This window comes from Pseudophryne corroboree, chromosome 2 (assembly GCF_028390025.1).
Source record: "Pseudophryne corroboree isolate aPseCor3 chromosome 2, aPseCor3.hap2, whole genome shotgun sequence".
Lineage (NCBI taxonomy): Eukaryota > Metazoa > Chordata > Amphibia > Anura > Myobatrachidae > Pseudophryne > Pseudophryne corroboree.
In genome coordinates, this window is record NC_086445.1 from 574,178,757 (window position 1) to 574,204,465 (window position 25,709).

General features: G+C 45.4%; 1 protein-coding gene across 2 annotated transcripts in view; it reads right to left on the reverse strand.

Annotated features, from left to right (window-relative positions):
- KIAA0319L (KIAA0319 like) overlaps positions 1 to 25,709 on the reverse strand; it is a 295,721-nt gene that overhangs the window by 84,848 nt on the left and 185,164 nt on the right. For both annotated transcript variants that reach the window (XM_063954443.1, XM_063954442.1), the window contains exons 7-10: positions 24,328 to 24,425; positions 16,011 to 16,098; positions 15,827 to 15,919; positions 1,864 to 1,996 (exon numbers count right to left, since the gene is read on the reverse strand). In XM_063954443.1, coding sequence (XP_063810513.1) covers positions 1,864 to 1,996; positions 15,827 to 15,919; positions 16,011 to 16,098; positions 24,328 to 24,425 — 412 coding nt within the window. The remainder of the gene's footprint in view (positions 1 to 1,863; positions 1,997 to 15,826; positions 15,920 to 16,010; positions 16,099 to 24,327; positions 24,426 to 25,709) is intronic.

The following is a 25,709-nucleotide window of genomic DNA, read 5'->3' on the forward strand; positions in this document are numbered from 1 at the left end:
GTGGGCTCAAAATCACTAAGAAATAAGCTCACGTACTGCTCTTAGCTAAAATTGAAAGTATATTAATTTATTAGTATAATCAGTTTTGAATGATAAAACGTTTGCCTTATGTCAATTAAAGCTGTAATGAAAACTTCTGTTAAAGCTCTAAAATAAACTTATATTAGTGTACGGTTTCCTGTAAAGTGCATACTCAGCCGGTGTTCTACCTATGAAGTGGAGTATAATACTTTTTGCAAACAAGAACCTTTAAGTCTGCATCATGGATAAAAAAAAAACAGTTTCTGACTTCTGTTTAACAGACACATTAAACAAGTCAGCTAAACATGTGTTAAACAAGGACAACGTATCACTCAGCAATGCTCGTTTCCCTTTAGTACATACAGTAGTTTCTTATTCCATCTAGTATTCCATGAAAAGTTCTTCATGTAACATCCAGCAACCAATTTTTAGGGGTGGAAGAAACACCCCAATTCCTGGCGCAAATAACCAATAATATTAGTTAATATATAAATTAGTCAAAAAACATCAGCTGCAAACACTAGAGGATTCGCAAGATCCCCAAAACCACAAAAGCAAAAAAACAAATAGTGTATTGCGCTAGATGTATTGATTAATAAATATCAGGTGTCTGCTTTGACCTCACATAGACAATAAAGGAACTTGCTTGAATAAAACATAAAATTTAATATAATCAAATTTAATTTAATACAACCACACTATAATTCTATAATCACAAATTTTAAGATCATATATTTCCACCACTTTGACAGGAAGCACACTGACCGCAATATTATACTGAGCTGATATAGCAACACTGTGTCATAAAGTCTTTAAACAGACCCGCCAGGACTGTTAGGAAAGTGCTACAATAGTGCAACAATAACCAGTGTCTGAAATGAAATGTTAACAAGGTTTCTCCTTTCCTACTGCTTACTGGCGTCCCAGTGCAGAGGATTAAGCTGTGATGATAATTACCCGAACCTGCGGGAATGTCCGTTGTTACAGCAGAATTCACGGAGAGCGTCCTTGTAGTATACACAGAAAGCACTGCCGCTGATGTAAGTGATGCAGATTTTCTCACTGCACTGGCGGGTAGATGTACCACTTGGCTACCGCTCAGATAAGGACCGCTGGCTGGAGCGCTCAAGCGGGTACACTTGGTAGTCTTGAGGAAGTCCCAACTTGTAAGGGGACGAAACGCGTTGACGTCATCTCTCCTAGCTCCACCCATTGACGGTAACATCGATAGAACTACCTGACCGAGTGTACCAAGTGTACCCGCTTGAGCGCTCCAGCCAGCGGTCCTTATCTGAGCGGTAGCCAAGTGGTACATCTACCCGCCAGTGCAGTGAGAAAATCTGCATCACTTACATCAGCGGCAGTGCTTTCTGTGTATACTACAAGGACGCTCTCCGTGAATTCTGCTGTAACAACGGACATTCCCGCAGGTTCAGGTAATTATCATCACAGCTTAATCCTCTGCACTGGGACGCCAGTAAACAGTAGGAAAGGAGAAACCTTGTTAACATTTCGTTTCAGACACTGGTTATTGTTGCACTATTGTAGCACTTTACTAACAGTCCTGGCGGGTCTGTTTAAAGACTTTATGACACAGTGTTGCTATATCAGCTCAGTATAATATTGCGGTCAGTGTGCTTCCTGTCAAAGTAGTGGAAATATATGATCTTAAAATTTGTGATTATAGAATTATAGTGTGGTTGTTATAAATTGAATTTGATTGTATTAAATTTTATGTTTTATTCAAGCAAGTTCCTTTATTGTCTATATGAGGTCAAAGCAGACACCTGATATGTAACATCCAGCATCCCAAAGAGCTCCCTCCAAAGCACAAATTCTTACCTGAAGGTGTAATTACCAGGTACCAGGTTGGTGAGTGTTAAAACAGCCGTATCTGCTTTGATCTTCTCTTCTCTTAGAGGACCCTTCAGCTCCTCCCAGTGGAAACTGACAATTTTTTCATCATCTGTGCTCTCTGATAACAAAGGTATAGAATTTGATCAGTCATACTATGTGTACCTGTTAGATGCATTACACAGATCACATTTTGTATTTATTACTACAAGCACCACAGTGCCAGTCTATGCACTTCAATAGTTGAAAGCAGTCCATTTTTCCACTGTAACATTCTCCCATTTGTAAGGAAACAAGGGATTTTACTGCGTTTATTAATATTGTTTTTTATTCTCAAATAGCTGTAGAGGTGAATTTTACATTGTTCTGTCAAGACGAAAGATCCACTTCATACCTAAAGTGACATACTGGAAAGATTATGTACACATGTGTGGACTTCTAAGTAGTCTGCCAGCAGCAACAATAACTTCATTTAATTGCAGACTACATGTCGGTGTATACTTCCAGGTTGCACTTAGTGCATTGAAAGCTAAGAGGATCTCTCACCTGTAACCGCATAATTCACAGAGGGCCTGATTCGGATTTATATGTAATTTGGATAGTTTACGTACAAATATAATGGTGGTGGAACTGCGCATGCCCAGGACGCATTCTGTGCACATACAGGACAAGTCCTGCGTGATCACTTGCAGCCCTCCCTTAGCCACAAGACTGACATGCAGCCGAAACTGGGGGGTGTGCAGTGACCAAACCGTTCTACAAAACGGGGGCACATCCCCATAAATTTGTAGGTATGCCTGGCCCAGGGTCTGCGTCACTGGATACAGGCTTCATGGGCCTCGTGGAGGAGCTCCAACAGCCAGTCTGAGGAAGCTGCAGTGACCACCTGATAATAAAGACAGAGGTGTATAGCGCATCTGTCACTAAGCAAGTACAGCCACTGTAATACATGGGGAGAAACTGGATCAGTGCACATTCCACTTCTCCCCCACAATGATAATTCATACATCTACCTCCATCTTATTTATTTATTACCATTAACCCCGCACCCACCACCTGGGGTTGATTATCTCTTGGGACGATTAACCCATTTCTTGGAGGGGGAGGGCAACATTCCGAGTGATTCCAGCCCTGGGATGACTAGCTTGGGGCTGGTTAACATAATGGCACGGGAACCCCACGCTGTTACACCCCCTCCCCTTATTTTTCAATACAAACCCAGGCTTAGAGGTGTGGTTACAGATTTATTTATTTATTTTTGGGGGAAGCGTATTTTTATTTTTTATGAACCTTTTAATGAATGTTTCAAAGTATGCACAGATCATACAGTACTTGTAGCTCTGTCAATTATGTAAATCTGTAGGTGAGTGGTAGCTGGTCTGTAAAAAATTGGAAAGACAGGTATGTATGCATAGATTGGTTGTAGAATCTGAGACTGTGCGGGATGCCGGCCGAATTCGGATGTCTTTTTAAAGGGGCAATCACTTACATGGCAAAACCATGCCTTTTGATTGCCCCTTTAAAAAAAGTCAGAGTTCGGCTGGTATCCCACACAGCCGCCGCACTTGGGCAACATTACATCTGGCCCCAGGTCTCCAGTAGAATTGTATAGACCAGGCATTCCCAACCGCGGTCCTCAAGGCACACCAACAGTGCAGGTTTTAGTGATATCCAGGCTTCAGCACAGATGGTTTAATCAAAATAACTGAGGTACTAATTAAGTCACCTGTGTTCAAGCCTGGATATCACTAAAACCAGAACTGTTGGTGTGCCTTGAGGACCGAGGTTGGGAAACACTGGTATAGACAGTTTGTTCTGAACTCGGATCCCTGGAGGATTGAACAAATGTGTACACAGCTTTATAGCATTCGGGACACCTTACAATCAATTGTGGAGGAGAAGAAATCACGTTGTTTCAGAGTAGGCTAAACATACAGGGAGTGGTAACGATTAACACGGATGATAAAGCAGCAGCCAGGTCTATGAGGGAAATTTATGGGGTTCAGTCACATTGCAAACTGAAAGAATATGGATTAGATTGTGACTACACTCATGCAGAAATGTCTATGTTGAATGTCTGTAGAATTTACATAGAAACATAGAATTTGACAGCAGATAAGGACCACTTAACCCATCTAGTCTGCACCCCCTTTTTTTATCCTTTAGGTAATCTCAACCCTTTTTGAACCTTAATTCTTTGTAAGGCTATTCATATGCCTATCCCAAGCATGTTTAAATTGCTCTACAGTCTTAGCCTCTACCACCTTTGATGGGAGGCTATTCCACTTATCCACTACCCTTTCTGTGAAGTAAATTTTCCTTAAATTTCCCCTGAATCTGCCTCCCTCCAGTTTTAGTGTATGTCCTTGAGTTCTAATACTTCTCTTCCTTTGAAGAATGTTTCCCTCCTGAACTTTGTTAAGACCCTTGATATATTTGAAAGTTTCTATCATGTCTCCCCTTTCCCTTCTCTCCTCCAAACTATACATGTTAAGATCTTTTAGCCTTTCCGGGTATGTTTTGTGATGTAGGCCATGCACCATTTTAGTTGCCCTTCTTTGTACACTCGCTAATGTATTTATATCTTTCTGGAGATATGGTCTCCAGAACTGGACACAGTATTACCAATGACCTATACAGTGGCATTATTACTTCTTCTTACCTGCTACTGATTCCTCTCCCTATGCAACCAAACATCTGACCTGCCTTTCTCATTGCTTCCCTGCCTTTAAGTCACTTGAAATAGTGACTCCTAAATCCATTTCCTCCTCAGTAGTTTCCATTACAGTACCCTTGATACTATATTTAGCCTTTAGGTTTTTGAGACCCAAGTGCATGATTTTGCATTTTTTTGCATTAAACTGTAGTTGCCAACTTGCCACGTTCTTGATCATTTCTCAAGCCTAGCTAGGTCATCAATCATTTGTTTTACCCATCCCGGTGTGTCTATCCTGTTGCATATCTTTGTATCATCTGCAAAAAGGCATACTTTCCCTTCAATATCATTTGCAATGTCACCAACAAAGATATTAAAGAGAACTGGTCCAAGTACAGATCTCTGGGGTACTCCACTGGTAACATTTCCCTCCATAGATTGCACTCATTTACTACAACTGTCTGTTTCCTATCCTGCAACCAGGTTCTTATCCATTGAACTGTAATTTCTGAATATTTCTTCAACTACAGTTTTCAGAACATTTTCTGCTGACGTAAAAGTTTGATATTAAAGGCTGGTTAGCTAAACCTGCTATAGAATATCACCTTACATTATGCTGCTGCAGGGTGAGGCTACACAGTTAGCAGCACATTGAACTATCAGAAGTGAGGTCACATAGGTCTAGCACAACACATATTACTTTCTTTAAGGAAATGAAGAAAGTACAAGCAAGACATGCATTTAACTAAAAGGAAAATAATTAAAGATGTATATATTATACACTGTATTTACTATATAAACCAACCCTTATCTTTGCTAAGAGCACAGTCTGGCACTATGACTGCCATACACAATTGTATTATTATGCTAATAGATAATTACTATGGGATAAAATATTAATTTGATGTCCTAAATATTTGTCTAAAAAATAAGATTTTACTTACCGATAAATCTATTTCTCGGAGTCCGTAGTGGATGCTGGGGTTCCTGAAAGGACCAGGGGGGATAGCGGCTCCGCAGGAGACAGGGCACAAAAAGTAAAGCTTTTCCGATCAGGTGGTGTGCACTGGCTCCTCCCCCTATGACCCTCCTCCAGACTCCAGTTAGGTACTGTGCCCGGACGAGCGTACACAATAAGGGAGGATTTTGAATCCCGGGTAAGACTCATACCAGCCACACCAATCACACCGTACAACTTGTGATCTAAACCCAGTTAACAGTATGATAACAGCGGAGCCTCTGAAAGATGGCTTCCTTCAACAATAACCCGAATTAGTTAACAATAACTATGTACAATTTATGCAGATAATCCGCACTTGGGATGGGCGCCCAGCATCCACTACGGACTCCGAGAAATAGATTTATCGGTAAGTAAAATCTTATTTTCTCTATCGTCCTAGTGGATGCTGGGGTTCCTGAAAGGACCATGGGGATTATACCAAAGCTCCCAAACGGGCGGGAGAGTGCGGATGACTCTGCAGCACCGAATGAGAGAACTCCAGGTCCTCCTTAGCCAGAGTATCAAATTTGTAAAATTTTACAAACGTGTTCTCCCCTGACCACGTAGCTGCTCGGCAAAGTTGTAATGCCGAGACCCCTCGGGCAGCCGCCCAAGATGAGCCCACCTTCCTTGTGGAGTGGGCCTTTACAGATTTAGGCTGTGGCAAGCCTGCCACAGAATGTGCAAGTTGGATTGTGCTACAGATCCAACGAGCAATCGTCTGCTTAGACGCAGGAGCACCCATCTTGTTGGGTGCATACAATATAAACAACGAGTCAGATTTTCTGACTCCAGCTGTCCTTGCAATATATATTTTTAATGCTCTGACAACGTCCAGTAACTTGGAGTCCTCCAAGTCACTTGTAGCCGCAGGCACTACAATAGGCTGGTTCAGATGAAATGCTGACACCACCTTAGGGAGAAAATGCGGACGAGTCCGCAGTTCTGCCCTGTCCGAATGGAAAATCAGATATGGGCTTTTGTAAGATAAAGCTGCCAATTCTGACACTCTCCTGGCAGAAGCCAGGGCTAGAAGCATGGTCACTTTCCATGTGAGATATTTCAAATCCACCTTTTTTAGTGGTTCAAACCAATGAGATTTTAGGAAGTCCAAAACCACATTTAGATCCCACGGTGCCACTGGAGGCACCACAGGAGGCTGTATATGCAGCACTCCCTTAACAAAGGTCTGGACTTCAGGGACTGAAGCCAATTCTTTTTGAAAGAAAATCGACAGGGCCGAAATTTGAACCTTAATAGATCCCAATTTGAGACCCATTGACAATCCTGATTGCAGGAAATGTAGGAATCGACCCAGTTGAAATTCCTCCGTCGGAGCACTCCGATCTTCGCACCACGCAACATATTTTCGCCAAATTCGGTGATAATGTTGCACGGTTACTTCCTTCCTTGCTTTAATCAAAGTAGGAATGACTTCTTCCGGCATGCCTCTTTCCTTTAGGATCCGGCGTTCAACCGCCATGCCGTCAAACGCAGCCGCGGTAAGTCTTGAAACAGACAGGGACCCTGCTGAAGCAAGTCCCTCCTTAGAGGTAGAGGCCACGGATCTTCCGTGATCATCTCTTGCAGTTCCGGGTACCAAGTCCTCCTTGGCCAATCCGGAACCACTAGTATCGTTCTTACGCCTCTTTGCCGTATAATTCTCAATACTTTTGGTATGAGAGGCAGAGGAGGAAACACATACACCGACTGGTACACCCAAGGCGTTACCAGCGCGTCCACAGCTATTGCCTGCGGATCTCTTGACCTGGCGCAATACCTGTCCAGTTTTTTGTTGAGGCGAGACGCCATCATGTCCACCATTGGTCTTTCCCAACGGGTTACCAGCATGTGGAAGACTTCTGGATGAAGTCCCCACTCTCCCGGGTGAAGATCGTGTCTGCTGAGGAAGTCTGCTTCCCAGTTGTCCACTCCCGGGATGAACACTGCTGACAGTGCTATCACATGATTCTCTGCCCAGCGAAGAATCCTTGCAGCTTCTGCCATTGCCCTCCTGCTTCTTGTGCCGCCCTGTCTGTTCACATGGGCGACTGCCGTGATGTTGTCCGACTGGATCAATACCGGTTTTCCCTGAAGCAGAGGTTCTGCCTGGTTTAGAGCATTGTATATTGCTCTTAGTTCCAGAATGTTTATGTGAAGAGACGTTTCCAGGCTCGTCCATACTCCCTGGAAGTTTCTTCCTTGTGTGACTGCTCCCCAGCCTCTCAGGCTGGCGTCCGTGGTCACCAGGATCCAATCCTGTATGCCGAATCTGCGGCCCTCCAATAGATGAGCACTCTGCAACCACCACAGAAGAGACACCCTTGTCCTTGGAGACAGGGTTATCCGTAGGTGCATCTGAAGATGCGACCCTGACCATTTGTCCAACAGATCCCTTTGGAAAATTCTTGCGTGGAATCTGCCGAATGGAATCGCTTCGTAAGAAGCCACCATTTTTCCCAGGACTCTTGTGCATTGATGTACAGACACCTTTCCTGGTTTTAGGAGGTTCCTGACAAGCTCGGATAACTCCTTGGCTTTTTCCTCCGGGAGAAAAACCTTTTTCTGAACCGTGTCCAGAATCATCCCTAGGAACAGCAGACGAGTTGTCGGCATTAACTGGGATTTTGGAATATTCAGAATCCACCCGTGCTGTTTTAGCACTTCTTGAGACAGTGCTAATTCCATCTCTAGCTGTTCTCTGGACCTCGCCCTTATTAGGAGATCGTCCAAGTATGGGATAATTAATACGCCTTTTCTTCGAAGAAGAATCATCATCTCGGCCATTACCTTTGTAAAGATCCGAGGTGCCGTGGACAATCCGAACGGCAGCGTCTGAAACTGATAGTGACAGTTTTGTACAACGAACCTGAGGTACCCCTGGTGTGAGGGGTAAATTGGAACGTGGAGATACGCATCCTTGATGTCCAAGGATACCATAAAGTCCCCCTCTTCCAGGTTCGCTATCACTGCTCTGAGTGACTCCATTTTGAACTTGAACTTCTTTATGTACAGGTTCAAGGACTTCAGATTTAGAATAGGCCTTACCGAGCCATCCGGCTTCGGTACCACAAAAAGAGTGGAATAATACCCCTTCCCTTGTTGCAGAAGAGGTACCTTGACTATCACCTGCTGAGAGTACAGCTTGTGAATGGCTTCCAACACCGTCTCCCTTTCGGAGGGGGACGTTGGTAAAGCAGACCTCAGGAAACGGCGAGGTGGATCTGTCTCTAATTCCAACCTGTATCCCTGAGATATTATCTGCAGGATCCAGGGATCTACTTGCGAGTGAGCCCACTGCGCGCTGTAATTTTTGAGACGACCGCCCACCGTCCCCGAGTCCGCTTGAGAAGCCCCAGCGTCATGCTGAGGCTTTTGTAGAAGCCGGGGAGGGCTTCTGATCCTGGGAAGGAGCTGCGTGTTGCTGTCTCTTCCCTCGACCTTTGCCTCGTGGCAAATATGAATAGCCCTTTGCTCTCTTATTTTTAAAGGAACGAAAGGGCTGCGGTTGAAAAGTCGGTGCCTTTTTCTGTTGGGGAGTGACTTGAGGTAGAAAGGTGGATTTCCCGGCTGTAGCCGTGGCCACCAAATCTGATAGACCGACTCCAAATAACTCCTCCCCCTTATACGGCAAAACTTCCATATGCCGTTTTGAATCCGCATCGCCTGTCCACTGTCGCGTCCATAAAGCTCTTCTGGCCGAAATGGACATAGCACTTACCCGTGATGCCAGTGTGCATATATCCCTCTGTGCATCACGCATATAAAGAAATGCATCCTTTATTTGTTCTAACGACAGTAAAATATTGTCCCTGTCCAGGGTATCAATATTTTCAATCAGGGATTCTGACCAAACTACCCCCGCACTGCCCATCCAGGCAGTTGCTACAGCTGGTCGTAGTATAACACCTGCATGTGTGTATATACTTTTTTGGATATTTTCCATCCTCCTATCTGATGGATCTTTAAGTGCGGCCGTCTCAGGAGAGGGTAACGCCACTTGTTTAGATAAGCGTGTTAGCGCCTTGTCCACCCTAGGAGGTGTTTCCCAGCGCTCCCTAACCTCTGGCGGGAAAGGGTATAATGCCAATAATTTCTTTGAAATTATCAGCTTTTTATCAGGGGCAACCCACGCTTCATTACACACGTCATTTAGTTCTTCTGATTCAGGAAAAACTATAGGTAGTTTTTTCATACCCCACATAATACCCTGTTTAGTGGTACCTGTAGTATCAGCTAAATGTAACGCCTCCTTCATTGCCAAAATCATATAACGTGTGGCCCTACTGGAAAATACGGTTGATTCGTCACCGTCACCACTGGAGTCATCGCCTGTGTCTGGGTCTGTGTCGACCGACTGAGGCAAAGGGCGTTTCACAGCCCCTGACGGTGTTTGAGTCGCCTGGACAGGCACTAATTGATTGTCCGGCCGTCTCATGTCGTCAAACGACTGCTTTAGCGTGTTGACACTATCCCGTAGTTCCATAAATAAAGGCATCCATTCTGGTGTCGACCCCCTAGGAGGTGACATCCCCATATTTGGCAATTGCTCCGCCTCCACACCAATATCGTCCTCATACATGTCGACACACACGTACCGACACACAGCAGACACACAGGGAATGCTCCTAATGAAGACAGGACCCACTAGCCCTTTGGGGAGACAGAGGGAGAGTTTGCCAGCACACACCAAAAGCGCTATATATATATCAGGGATAGCCTTATAATAAGTGCTCCCCTATAGCTGCTTTGTTATATAAAAATATCGCCATAAATTTGCCCCCCCTCTCTGTTTTACCCTGTTTCTGTAGTGCAGTGCAGGGGAGAGACCTGGGAGCCGTCCTGACCAGCGGAGCTGTGAGAGGAAATGGCGCCGTGTGCTGAGGAGATAGGCCCCGCCCCTTTTCCGGCGGGCTCGTCTCCCGCTATTTTGAGAAATCAGGCAGGGGTTAAATATCTCCATATAGCCTCTAGGGCTATATGTGAGGTATTTTTAGCCTTTATAGGTACTCATTTGCCTCCCAGGGCGCCCCCCTCCCAGCGCCCTGCACCCTCAGTGACTGCCGTGTGAAGTGTGCTGAGAGGAAAATGGCGCACAGCTGCAGTGCTGTGCGCTACCTTTAGAAGACTGCAGGAGTCTTCAGCCGCCGATTCTGGACCTCTTCTGTCTTCAGCATCTGCAAGGGGGCCGGCGGCGCGGCTCCGGTGACCATCCAGGCTGTACCTGTGATCGTCCCTCTGGAGCTTGATGTCCAGTAGCCAAGAAGCCAATCCATCCTGCACGCAGGTGAGTTGACTCCTTCTCCCCTCAGTCCCTCGCTGCAGTGATCCTGTTGCCAGCAGGAATCACTGTAACATAAAAAACCTAGCTAAACTTTCTCTAAGCAGCTCTTTAGGAGAGCCACCTAGATTGCACCCTTCTCGGCCGGGCACAAAAATCTAACTGGAGTCTGGAGGAGGGTCATAGGGGGAGGAGCCAGTGCACACCACCTGATCGGAAAAGCTTTACTTTTTGTGCCCTGTCTCCTGCGGAGCCGCTATCCCCCCTGGTCCTTTCAGGAACCCCAGCATCCACTAGGACGATAGAGAAATAGGATTTTAATTACCTACTGGTAAATCTTTTTATCGTATTCCGTAGAGGATGCTGGGGTCCACATTAGTACCACGGGGTATAGACGGGTGCACTAGGAGCCATGGGCACTTTAAGAGATTAATAGTGTGGACTGGCTCCTCCCTCTATGCCCCTCCTACCAGACTCAGTCTAGAAACTGTGCCGGAGACGGACATACTTCGAGAGAAGGAAATATACAGATAGTGGTGAGACTCACACCAGCTCACACGTACAACAAAAGGAAAGCCAAGCTAACCATCTTGGAACGATTCAGCAACGGCTGAACTAAAAAACTGAACAAAGTAACAATGCCGGAATATGAAGCACTGGGCAGGCACCCAGCATCCTCTACAGACTACGATAAAAGGATTTACCGGTAGGTAATTAAAATCCTATTTTCTCTTACGTCCTAGAGGATGTTGGGGTCCACATTAGTACCATGGGGATGTACCAAAGCTCCCAGTACGGGAGGGAGTGCTGAGGTTCCTGCAGAACTGATTGACCAAACTTTAGGTCCATAGAGGCCAAAGTATCGAACTTGTAGAACTTAGCAAACGTGTTCGACCCTGACCAAGTAGCTGCTCGGCAAAGCTGTAAAGCCAAGACACCCCGGCCAGCTGCCCAGGAAGAACCCACTTTATGAGTAGAGTGGGCCTTAACAGATTTTGGACACGGCAAGCCTGCTGTAGAATAAACATGCTGGATAGTGAACCTAATCCAGCGAGAAATTGTCTGCTTAGAAGCAGGACACCCAACCTTGTTGGGATCATAAAGGACAAACAAAGCGTCCGACTTCCTGTGACGAGAAGTTCTCATCACATAGATTTTCCAAGCCCTCACAATAATCAAGGAATTTGAGGTAATTGAGGAGTCAGTAGTAGCCACTTCCACCACAATAAGTTGGTTGATATGAAAAGCCGACACAACCTTCGGAAGAAATTGCTGACGTGTTGAGTTCAGCCCTATCCTCAATGCACCCAACTCCAACACACATCGCGCAGACGCCAATGCCAACAGAGTGACCGCCTTCCAAGTAAGAAACCTGACGTCCACGTCCTGTAAAGGCTCGAACCAATCCGATTGCAGGAACTGCAGCACCACATTAAGATCCCATGGTGCCGTAGGAGGCACAAAGGGTGGTTGAATATGCAGAACCCCTTTCAAGAATGTCTGAACCTCAGGAAGAGCCGCCAATTGTTTCTGAAAGAAAATGGACAAGCCCGAAATCTGGACCTTGATGGAGCCCAAGCGTAGGCCTACATCCACGCCTGCTTGCAGAAAGAGTAGAAACCGTCCAAGTTGAAACTCCACCGTAGGAAACTTCTTAGATTAACACCAAGACACATACTTTTTCCAAATCCGATGGTAATGTTTTGACGTTACTCCCTTCATAGCCTGTATCAGGGTAGGAATTACCTTTTTCGGAATGCCTTTCTGAGCTAAGATCTGGTGTTCAACCTCCAAGCCGTCAAATGTAGCCGCAGTAAGTCTTGATAGGCAAACGGCTCCTGTTGGAGAAGGTCCTCGCGAAAAGGAAGAGGTCTCGGATCCTCCAGCAGTAATTCCAGAAGATCCGCGTACCAAGCCCTTCTTGGTCAATCTGAAGCAATGAGGATCACCTGAACTCTTGTTCTTTTTATTAGTTTGAGAATCCTTGGGATGAGTGGAAGTGGAGGGAACACATACACTGACTGGAACACCCACGGAGTTACCAGGGCATCCACCGCCACTGCGGTCCCTTGACCTGAAACAGTACCTCCGAAGCTTCTTGTTGAGGCGAGAGGCCATCATGTCTATCTGAGGTACACCCCATCGGCTTGTTACTTCTGCGAATACCTCCGGGTGGAGGCCCCATATTCCTGGATGGAGATAGTGTCTGCTGAGGAAGTCCAGTTCCCAGCTGTCCACTCCCGGAATGACGATTGCCTTTCTGCCCAGAGGAGGATTCTTGTTACCTCTGACATTGCCGCTCTGCTCTTCGTTTCGCCCTGTCGGTTTATGTAGGACACTGCCGTTACATTGTCCGACTGAACCTGTATGGCCTGATCTTGCAGAAGATGAGCCGCTTGTAGAAGGCCGTTGTATATAGTTCCAGACTTGACCACTATCCTTGGAAGCTTTCCCCTTGGGTGACCGCTCCCCAACCTCTGAGACTTGCATCCGTGGTTAGAAGGATCCAATTCTGAATCCCGAACCTGCGGCTCTCGAGTAGGTGAGAAGTTTGCAGCCACCAGAGGAGTGAAATTCTGGCTTTCTGCGACAGGCGTATCCGCTGGTGCATGTGAAGATGTGATCCCGACCATTTGTCTAGGAGATCCAGTTGGAAGGACCTTGTATGGAATCTTCCGTACTGAAGAGCCTTGTAGGAGGCCACCATTTTCCCCAGAAGGCGAATGCACTGATGAACCGATACCCGGGCTGGCTTCAGGACATCCCGTACCATCAATTGGATCACCACCGCTTTCTCTACTGGCAGAAACACCCTCTGCACTTCCGTGTCGAGTATCATCCCTAGGAAGGGCAGTCACCTTGTCGGCTCCAAATGTGACTTTGGAAGGTTCAGGATCCACCCATGATCCTGGAGTAGTCGAGTTGAGAGAGCAATACTCTGCGACAACCTTTATCCTTTATGCCTTTATCAGCAGATCATCCAGATATGGAATTATGTTCACTCCTTGCCTGCGGAAGAGTAGCATAATCTCTGCCATGACCTTAGTGAACACTCTCAGTGCTGTGGAGAGGCCAAAAGGCAGTGCCTGGAACTGATAATGACAATCCAGCAGCGCAAATCTGAGATAAACCTGGTGAGGCGGCCAGATCGGAATGTGAAGGTATGCATCCTTGATATCCAGGGATACCAGGAATTCCCCCTCCCCCAGACCGGAGATCACCACTCTCAGAGACTCCATCTTGAATTTTAATTCCCTCAAATAGGGGTTCAATGACTTTAGGTTTAATATCGGCCTTACCGAACTGTCCGGTTTCGGTACCACAAACAGGTTTGAGTAATAACCCGTGTGTTGTAGGTGGAGTGTAACAGGAACAATGACATTTGTTTGAACCAATTTTTGAATGGCTTCCTGTAGAATAGCGCCGTCTGTCAGCGAAACTGGTAAGCCTGATTTGAAGAATCCTTGAGGTGGGAGTTCTTGAAACTCCAGTATGTATCCCTGGGTCACAATATCCTGTACCCAGGGGTCTAGGCATGATGGCGCCCAAACGTGACTGAAACCTTTCAGTCTTGCTCCCACCTGCCCGACCTCCAGGCTGGGAGGTCCACCATCATGCTGAAGATTTTGAGGAAGCAGAACCTGATGGTGCAGGTTTTCTGGACTTTCCCCGACCTACTCTAAAGAAGGTGGGAGGGGGTTTGGATTTCTTAAATTTTGCTTCCGAAAGCACTGCAGTGTAGGCGAAGGATAAAATTTCCTAGCCGTTGCGCTGCTGAGGGAAGAAAGGTTGACTTACTTGCAGTTGCCGTGGAGATCCACACATCCAAAGCATCCTCAAACAGAGCCTGACCTGTGAAGGGTAGGTTCTCCACACTTCTCTTGGATTCCGCATCTGCAGTCCATTGGCGTAGCCAGAGTCCTCTGCGTGCAGAGACCGCCAGAGAAGTAGCCCGTGCATTCAGCATGCCAAGGTCTTTCATGGCCTCCACCATGAACCCCTCCAAGCACCTACACTAAGTATTGCTGAGCCTTCCTGGAGCGCAGCATGTCCGAGCTGCGCTCCCACCCTTGTGCCGCCATACCCACCGGCGACCCGCTAACCGGGATGCTGGCGCTGTACTCACCACCTTCTATCTTCTGGCTCTGTTAGGGGGTGGCGGCCGTGCTGCGGGAGTGAGCGGTCGCCTCAGGAGCTTGTGATCATCACCCTCAGGAGCTCAGTGTCCTGTCAGCGGAGATAGAGAACCATTAACTTCTAGAGTTGGTTCCTACTCCATAAGTCCCACGAAGCAGGAAGGCTGTTGCCAGCAGCCTTCCAGTACCTAATGTTCTAATAAAATAAAAAAACTAAGAAAACTCCTAGAAGCTCCCCTACCTGTGACCGGCTCATCCGGGCACATTTTCTAAACTGAGTCTGGTAGGAGGGGCATAGAGGGAGAAGCCAGCCCACACTATTAATCTCTTAAAGTGCCCATGGCTCCTAGTAGACCCATCTATACCCCATGGTACTAATGTGGACCCCCAGCATCCTCTAGGACGTAAGAGAAAAACAATTTTAAAACACCTGGAGGAGCTATATATATATATATATATATATATATATATATATATATATATATGATGTCCTGTACTATATTCTGGCCATTCCAATTAAAATGAATAATTAAAACTTTTCACCACTTTAGATGGTGCAAACAAAAGCAAGATAATTAATTATATTTTTAACGCTGTATTTACTCAGCATCGATAATTATTTTTTTACCCCAAACTTTACTATTGTAAAGAAAAATATTGTTGCAAAGTCAAGATTTTTTTCCATGTGAATGCTCGGTAAAAGGAGAAATCATAAAAAATGATTTTCACAATGCAAAGAAAATATATCATATTAACACGAAACAAAAACACGATGACCAAAAAACCTATTCAACTGATTCAACCCAGCTGTCTAAACTTCCTTAAATCAAAGTGAAGGGCAATTTCACAGAGGTGATTGGACATTTCTGGATACTTACGGCTACCATCAATCACAGTAGAAGTGGTGGGCAATGAAATTTCCAAATAGCGAGGTGACACAATGGCTACAGGAGGCTGGTTTACTCTTGGCTCTGTAAGAAAAAAAAAATTATATGGAACATAAAATGATTTACAAATGAAGCCAATTATTGTAATCTAGTAAATATGAAGTTATTGTCTTACCCGGTTTGACTGTGACATTCACAAAGCCCTCTCCATGCGCATTATCACCATCCACAATGACCTTGAACTCATAGAGACCTGCTGTGAGCTTGAAGAGTAGAACAAAGTTATGTTATAGGTCAAAGCAGAAATTCATTAACACTGATCAAGACATCTAATTAGCAACATTATAAAATCACCAATCGGTTGTTCTGTAATGAACGGATTAGGTACTATTAGCATTATTCTATGTTAATTTGCATAACATTAGAAGAAATTATTGAATATTTGCACAGCTCTGCATGTCTCCATAGCTGGTAACATTAAATGGATGTTGCTGGCTGCTTTATATTAGGAAAAATATGTCAAAAAAATTAACACACCCTACTGTAGATTATAGCTGTACATTACGAAGATATTAGAAGTTATACTAAAGACATATAACTTTCATCTACTTCAAATACAAAGATATGAAGACACACTCTCATCTCCTTCTAACACACAACCACAATCGTCAACATCACTGTTCATGTAACATGTCATACATTTAAAAAACAAACAAAACCCCCCAGAAATACAAAAAAAATATTTAATTAGAAAATACAGATGTGAGAGAGGGAGGAGAGGGTCTTGCTTGTGTGAGATAACAGAATCCGAGTCCTTTCCTTCTAGAAGCCGAGCCTATCTAAATTCTGTTACCAGCACTGTCCTTTCCTTCTAGTAATTTCCTTTGGAATAACAGTCTAGAAGGAAAGGACAATGCTGGTACAAAAGAATTTAGATAGGCTCGGCTTGGAAACTTGAATTCTAGCTGGTAGTACACCGAGAGGGAGTAGTATTAATAGCATACATGTTAAAAAAAATAAGATTTTACTTACCGGTAAATCTATTTCTCGTAGTCCGTAGTGGATGCTGGGGACTCCGTAAGGACCATGGGGAATAGACGGGCTCCGCAGGAGACATGGGCACTTTAAGAAAGAATTTAGATTCTGGTGTGCTCTGGCTCCTCTCTCTATGTCCCTCCTCCAGACCTCAGTTAGAGAAACTGTGCCCGGAAGAGCTGACAGTACAAGGAAAGGATTTTGGGAATCCAGGGTAAGACTCATACCAGCCACACCAATCACACCGTATAACTTGTGATAACCTTACCCAGTTAACAGTATGAACAATCACAGAGCATCAGATAAACTCTGATGCAACTATAACATAAACCTTATTTAAGCAATAACTATATACAAGCATTGCAGAAGAAGTCTGCACTTGGGACGGGCGCCCAGCATCCACTACGGACTACGAGAAATAGATTTACCGGTAAGTAAAATCTTATTTTCTCTAACGTCCTAGTGGATGCTGGGGACTCCGTAAGGACCATGGGGATTATACCAAAGCTCCCAAACGGGCGGGAGAGTGCGGATGACTCTGCAGCACCGAATGAGCAAACACAAGGTCCTCCTCAGCCAGGGTATCAAACTTGTAGAACTTTGCAAAGGTGTTTGAACCTGACCAAGTAGCCGCTCGGCAAAGCTGTAATGCCGAGACCCCTCGGGCAGCCGCCCAAGAAGAGCCCACCTTCCTTGTGGAATGGGCCTTAACTGATTTAGGCAGCGGCAACCCAGCCGCAGAATGAGCCTGCTGAATCGTGTTACAGATCCAGCGAGTAATAGTTTGCTTTGAAGCAGGCGCCCCAAGCTTGTTGGAAGCATACAGGATAAACAAAGATTCTGTTTTCCTGACCTTAGCCGTTCTGGCTACATAAACCTTTAAAGCCCCGACTACATCCAGTGACTCGGAATCCTCCAAGTCAGTAGTAGCCACCGGCACCACAATAGGTTGGTATATATGAAAGGATGAAACCACTTTCGGCAGAAATTGTGGGCGGGTCCGCAATTCTGCTCTATCCGCATGGAAAACCAGATAAGGGCTTTTATGTGACAAAGCCGCCAATTCTGACACACGCCTAGCCGAAACCAAGGCTAATAGCATGACCACCTTCCACGTGAGATATTTTACTTCCACCGTTTTGAGTGGTTCAAACCAGTGTGATTTCAGGAAACTCAACACCACGTTAAGATCCCAAGGTGCCACTGGAGGCACAAAAGGGGGCTGAATATGCAGCACTCCCTTTACAAACGTCTGAACTTCAGGCAGAGAAGCCAGTTCTTTTTGAAAGAAAATGGATAAGGCCGAAATCTGAACCTTAATGGAACCCAATTTAAGGCCCAAAGTCACTCCCGACTGTAGGAAGTGAAGGAAAAGGCCCAGCTGGAATTCCTCCATAGGGGCATTCCTGGCCTCACACCAAGCCACATATTTTTGCCATATACGGTGATAATGTTGAGCCGTCACATCCTTCCTAGCCTCTATCAGCGTAGGAATGACCTCATCCGGAATGCCTTTTTCTGCTAGGATCCGGCGTTCAACCGCCATGCCGTCAAACGCAGCCGCGGTAAGTCTTGGAACAGACAGGGCCCCTGTTGCACAAGTCCTGTCCTAGAGGCAGAGGCCACGGGTCCTCTGTGAGCATTTCTTGCAGATCTGGATACCAAGTCCTTCTTGGCCAACCCGGAACAATAAGTATTGTTCTCACTCCTCTTTTCCTTATGATTCTCAGCACCTTGGGTATGAGAGGAAGAGGAGGAAATACATAGACCGACGGGAACACCCACGGTGTCGCCAGTGCGTCCACAGCTATCGCCTGAGGGTCTCTTGACCTGGCGCAATATCTCTGCAGCTTTTTGTTGAGGCGGGATGCCATCATGTCCACCTGTGGCAGTTCCCACCGACTTGCAATCTGCATGAAGGCTTCTTGATGAAGTCCCCACTCTCCCGGGTGGAGGTCGTGCCTGCTGAGGAAGTCTGCTTCCCAGTTGTCCACTCCCGGAATGAACACTGCTGACAGTGCGCTTACGTGATTCTCCGCCCAGCGAAGAATTCTGGTGGCTTCTACCATTGCCACCCTGCTCCTTGTGCCGCCTTGGCGGTTTACATGAGCCACTGCGGTGATGTTGTCTGACTGAATCAGAACCGGTTGGTCGCGAAGCAAGGACTCCGCTTGACGTAGGGCGTTGTATATGGCCCTTAGTTCCAGGATGTTGATGTGAAGGCAAGTCTCCTGACTTGACCACAGCCCTTGGAAATTTCTTCCCTGTGTGACTGCCCCCCACCCTCGGAGGCTTGCATCCGTGGTCACCAGGACCAAGTCCTGAATGCCGAATCTGCGACCTTCGAGAAGGTGAGCACTCTGCAGCCACCACAGGAGAGACACCCTGGCCCTGGGGGATAGGGTGATTAACCGATGCATCTGAAGATGTGATCCGGACCACTTGTCCAGTAAGTCCCATTGGAAGGTCCTCACATGGAACCTGCCGAAGGGAATGGCCTCGTATGATGCCACCATCCTTCCCAGGACTCGAGTGCAGTGATGCACTGACACCTGTTTTGGTTTTAATAGATTCCTGACCAGTGTCACGAGCTCCTGAGCTCTCTCTATCGGGAGATAAACCCTTTTCTGGTCTGTGTCTAGGATCATGCCTAGGAGAGGCAGATGAGCTGTAGGAACCAACTGCGACTTTGGAATATATAGAATCCAGCCGTGTTGCCGTTACACTTCCAGAGAAAGTGATACGCTGTTCAGCAACTGCTCTCTTGATCTCGCTTTTATGAGGAGATCGTCCAAGTACGTGATAATAGTGACACCTTGCTTCCGCAGGAGCACCATCATTTCCGCCATTGCCTTGGTGAATATTCTCGGGGCCGTGGAGAGACCAAACGGCAACGTCTGAAATTGGTAATGACAATCCCGTACCGCAATTCTGAGGTACGCCTGATGAGGTGGATAAATGGGGACATGAAGGTATGCATCCTCTATGTCCAGAGTCACCATAAAATCTCCCCCTTTCAGGCTTGCAATGACCGCTCTTAGCGATTCCATCTTGAACTTGAACCTTTTCAGGTATATGTTCAGGGATTTTAAATTCAATATGGGTCTGACCGAACCGTCTGGTTTCGGGACTACAACATGGTCGAATAATAACCCCCTCCTTGTTGAAGGAGGGGAACCTTGACCACCACCTGTTGAAGATACAATTTGTGAATTGCAGTTAACACTGTTTCCCTCTCGTGGGGGGAAGCCGGCAGGGCCGTCGGTGAGGGGGCATCTCCTCAAAGTCCAGCTTGTTATCCCTGAGACACGATACCTATTGCCCCGGGATCTAACAGGGAGTGAACCCACTTGTGGCTGAACTTACGAAGGCGTGCCCCCACCGGGCCTAGCTCCGCCTGTGGAGCCCCAGCGACATGCGGTGGATTTTGTAGAGGCCGGGGAGGACTTCTGTTCCTGGGAACTAGCTGTGTTGTGCAGCTTCTTTCCTCTGCCCGCGCCTCTGGCAAGAAAGGACGCACCTCGGACTTTCTTGTTTCTTTGTTCGAAAGGCTGCATTTGATAATGTCGTGCTTTCCTAGGCTGTGCAGGAATATAAGGCAAAATATCAGAATTACCAGCTATAGCTGTGGAGACCAGGTCCGAGAACCCTTCTCCACACAATCCTCAGCCTTCCATATGCCTCTTAAGTCGGTATCATCTGTCCATTGCATATTCTACAGGACACGTCAAGCAGAAATCGACATAGCTTTGACTCTAGGACCCAGTAGACTCATGTCTCTTTGGGCATGTTTTATATATATATATATATATATATATATATATATATATATATATATCTCTTAAGACAGCATCTTTAATATATATATCTCTATATATACATATATATATATATATACATACTAGGGTCTCAATCTCTGCTGATAAGGTACCTGTCCACGCTGCCACAGCACTATAAACCCATGCCGACACAATCGCCGGTCTGAGTAGTGTACCAGAATGTGCACGCTATCTGCAGGATCCCTGAGAATAGCGGTTACATCAGGGCTACCTTTTGGGCAAACGTGACACCCTAGGGGAAGATTCCCATCATATCCTGGCCCTAGTGGGGAAAGTATACTGCCTGAGAATTCTTTGTGGGAAACCGCAGTCTCTTGTCTGGAGATTCCCGCTCTTTTTCATCATGAGAGGAGGGAAATTTACCACAGCTTTCTTCCCCTTAAACATGTGTACCCTTGTGTCAGGGACAGATGAGTCATCAGTGATATGCAAATCATCTTTTATTACAATAATCATATATTGAATACTTTTCTGCCATTTTGGCTGTAACTTTGCATTATCGTAGTCGACACTGGTGGAGTCAGACTCCGTGTCGATATCAGTGTCTATTATTTTGGATAGTGATCATTGAGAGACTCTGAAGGTCTCTGCGACATAGGGACAGACATGGGTAGATTCCCTGTCTGTTCTCTAATCTTTTGTGCAATAAATTCCCCTTAGCACTTAATTACACATATCCAAACAGGTGTCGGCGTTGTCGACGGAGACACCCTCTCACACACATATTTGCTCCATCTCCTCCTTAGGGGAGCCTTTTACCTCAGACATGTCGACACACACGTACCGACACACCACACACTCAGGGAATGCTCATCTGAAGACAATTCCCCCATAAGGCCCTTTGGAGAGACAGAGAGAGAGTATGCCAGCACACACCCCAGCGCTATTAACCCAGGAATAACACAGTAACTTAATGTTAACCCAGTAGCTGCTGTTTATATTGATTTTTGCGCCTAATTATGTGCCCCCCCTCGCTTTTTACCCTCTTCTACCGTGTAACTGCAGGAGAGAGGCTGGGGAGCTTCCTCTCAGCGGTGCTGTGGAGAAAAAACATGGCGCTGGTGAGTGCTGAGGAAGAAGCCCCGCCCCCTCGACGGCGGGCCTCTGTCCCGCTTTCATGTACAATATTTAGCGGGGGCTCATACATATATACAGTGCCCAACTGTATATATGCAAACTTTTGCCAAAGAGGTCTCTAATTGCTGCCCAGGGCGCCCCCCCCTGCGCCCTGCACCCTTACAGTGACCGGAGTATGTGGGTGTAGTGTGGGAGCAATGGCTCACAGCTGCAGTGCTGTGCGCTACCTCAGTGAAGACTGGAGTCTTCTGCCGCCGATTTCGAAGTCTTCTTGCTTCTTTCACCCGGCTTCTGTCTTCCGGCTCTGCGAGGGGGACGGCGGCGCGGCTCCGGGATCGGACGACGAGGGTGAGATCCTGTGTACGATCCCTCTGGAGCTAATGGTGTTCAGTAGCCTAAGAAGCAGGACCTATCTGCAGAGAGTAGGGCTGCTTCTCTCCCCTCAGTCCCACGATGCAGGGAGTCTGTTGCCAGCAGAGCTCCCTGAAAATAAAAAAAACCTAACAAAATACTTTCTTATAGCAAGCTCAGGAGAGCTCACTAAACAGCACCCAGCTCGTCCGGGCACAGATTCAAACTGAGGTCTGGAGGAGGGACATAGAGGGAGGAGCCAGAGCACACCAGAATCTAAATTATTTCTTAAAGTGCCCATGTCTCCTGCATAGCCCGTCTATTCCCCATGGTCCTTACGGAGTCCCCAGCATCCACTAGGACATTAGAGAAAAAGGAGGTGAGTTTTGAAACAAAGCTTCCAAGACTGAAGGCTGAGGAAGAGTTGGGGCAGGTAGGGAGTTTCATGTAGCGAGAAGCACAGGCAAAGTCTAGAGCAGTGATGGCTAACCTTGACACACCAGCTGTTGTTGAACTACATATCCCAGCATGCCTTGCTACAGTTTTGTTATTTGGCCATGCTAAAACTGATGCAGGGCATGCTGGGATGTGTAGTTCAACAACAGCTGGAGTGTCAAGGTTAGCCATCACTGATCTAGAGACAGGAGTTACAGACAGGTATAACAGTGTTAGGAAGGGCATCTTGTCACATAGTCAAAGTAGGCATTTGCACAGTGAATGGATTTGGCATAATGACAGTAATGTGGATAGATGGGTGATAGGAAAGCCACCTAGCAGGAGGTTGCAGTAGTCTAGGTGGGAGATAATGGGAGAATTAATAAGAATTTTGGAAACGTTCCAAGTGAGAAGGGGACATATTTTGTCAGTGTTTTGAAGGAGGCATAAAGTCGAGAAGGAATCTGAGAATGACACCCAGGCAGTAATACTGGGGAACTGAGCAGTGACATTATCTATGGTGGTGAAAGACTAGAAAGGGTTAAGTGGAAGGAGGGAAGATAATGAGCTCCATTTTGGATATGTTGAGTTTTACGTAGTTAGAAAGCTGGCCCACAACATAAGACTTCCATTTTACATTTGAAGTAATCAGCAGTGAGGGAAGAAGTGGGTGGGGTGGACAGAGTTGAAAGTTGACAGAGCAAAGAGGCAATAAGGGTTGACTGACTGGGCGGATATTAGGGATTTAAAATAGGGTTGCATGGCAAGTGCATGGGATATGTAACGATTAGACAGGTTAATGTGTAGTGGAAGAAATCAGCTTTTTCTCTACTAGTGCTTGGTAGCACAGGAGCACTATGCAGGTGGGGAGTTTGTACCAGGGTTGGAGTTTTGATCATCAAAGGTCAGTGATGGGGAACCTTTGGCACTACAGCTGTTGTTGAACCACACATCCCAGCATGCCCGGCTACAGATTTGCTATTTGGCCATACTAAAACTGTAGCAGGGCATGCTGGAATGTATTATTCAACAACAGCTGGAGTGCCAAAGGTTCCCCATCACTGCCATAGGTGATGTGTGGCGGCTAGAGCTGCCATGTCCAGAGCTGCAGTGATTCCACTGTTGTAGAGGGAAAGCAGGATAAATTAGAACCAAAAGACAGCAGTGGTATAAATCAGGATGGAAGGAGGATTAAGGTCATTTTTAGATGAGACAGTATTATCACCTTCTACTAATCAGTCTTAATCGCCGTCTACTAATACATAGGAAATTATGAGAGGTGAGTGTCATATGTCTAACACACAGATTTCTCAATACAACTTCTTACTGCTTCCTAATGTAGAAAGTTCCAAACACATCCTTCTCACCTCCTAATACAGAGACATCTGCTTCACCAAATACACAGGCAACCTATCATATCCTCATCAATTCCTAATACACATACATTAAAACAGACATAAAGAAAATACATACAGAAATTACCTTGAATATCTAGTTAACAGAGCAAAAAACTATCAGGGACAGATTAAATTAAATGAGAGTTGAGTTGTGCAGTCTCTTCTCTTGGGTAAAGTACCCGGACCTATTCAATTAAAGACCTGCAAACACCCCAGAGGCAGCAGTTAATGCTAATATCTGCTGGCAATAATGGCATCCATACTTGTAAGTGATCTGGATTTTATGTGTATACATAGGCTACATTGCTGATCATTAGCCAGTAGTTGTCTGGTGTTCCATTACAGAATGGTTCCTTACCTTTGAAAGCTTGAGTGACTGAGAATGCTTCCCTTCCATCTCCCCGCTGTAATCCGTTGGATGTGTGATCAACCTCCAGTCATATGTATATACATTTCCTGAACATAAAGATATATAAAAATGTATCCAGTATAAAGCCAATGCAAGTGAATATTGTGAACAAGCATTGTACTTAGTATTGTTTTATTTATTTTTATAAACTGTATTTATAGAAAAAGTTTAGTAAAATGTCATATCTTTAAGCACATATCTCTCAATATCTATATTTAAATCAACTTTTTTTTTTTGCCTCCTACACGGTATGGATCTAATATCCAAAAAAACAGAACTAAATATTAGCAGAGCCAATTGTATATAAACTTACGGAATTCACCTTATATCTCATTCTTTTCTTGTTTTTGTAAATTGATTTATGGAAAAAAGTAACAGATATAAAACAAACAAGCACATTACATATCTGCACTAACAAAATACTAATGTGGATTTCATTGGAGCAATATGATTTAAGGCTCAGTAATACAAATTGTACCACAAAAACAAAAACTTGAATGCATTACTGAAATCCTTTCATGGTCATGAAAGCTTAAGATTTTAAATGGATTGTATCTGGAAATGTATGGTCATGTCAAGGTGTGTGAGCGGTTTACAAATGTCCCTTTTTTTGTATCATATAATGCTTCCGATAGATAGATAGATAGATAGATAGATAGATAGATAGATAGATAGATAGATAGATAGATAGATAGATAGATAGATAGATAGATAGAGGCATTTTAACAGAGTAGGGGCCTGTGTACACCTTCGGATGGGCCCCCTCCTCCGTACGGCACAGTAGTCTCCGGCATTGTGGATCAAATGGTGAGAGTAGTGCATAACGATAGTGAAGGTAATGACTATTGGCTTGATGCTTGTTTAAGTGAGGAAGTAGTCCTGGAGAGACTAAGCAACATAAGGATTAATAAATAACCAGGCCCAGATGGGTTTCATCCGAGGGTTATTATGGAGCTTAGGTCGCAGCTAGCAAAACCCCTATACTCGATTTTCCATAGTTCAATTACATCAGGCATGGTACCAAAGGATTGGCGCATAGCTGAGGTAGTGCCTTTATTTAAAAAGGGAACTAAAAATAATCCTGGTAACTATAGACCGGTTAGTTTTACCTCTATAGTGGGTAAAATATTGGAAGGTACTTTGTGGGATAGCATACAGGATTATCTGCAGGTTAATAAGATTATTAGCAAAAGTCAGCATGGGTTTGTAAGGGATAGATCATGTCAAACTAACTTAATTAGCTTCTACGAGGAAGTGAGCGAGAATCTTGACCAGGGAAAAGCAGTGGATGTGGTGTATTTAGATTTTGCAAAAGCCTTCGATACAGTGCC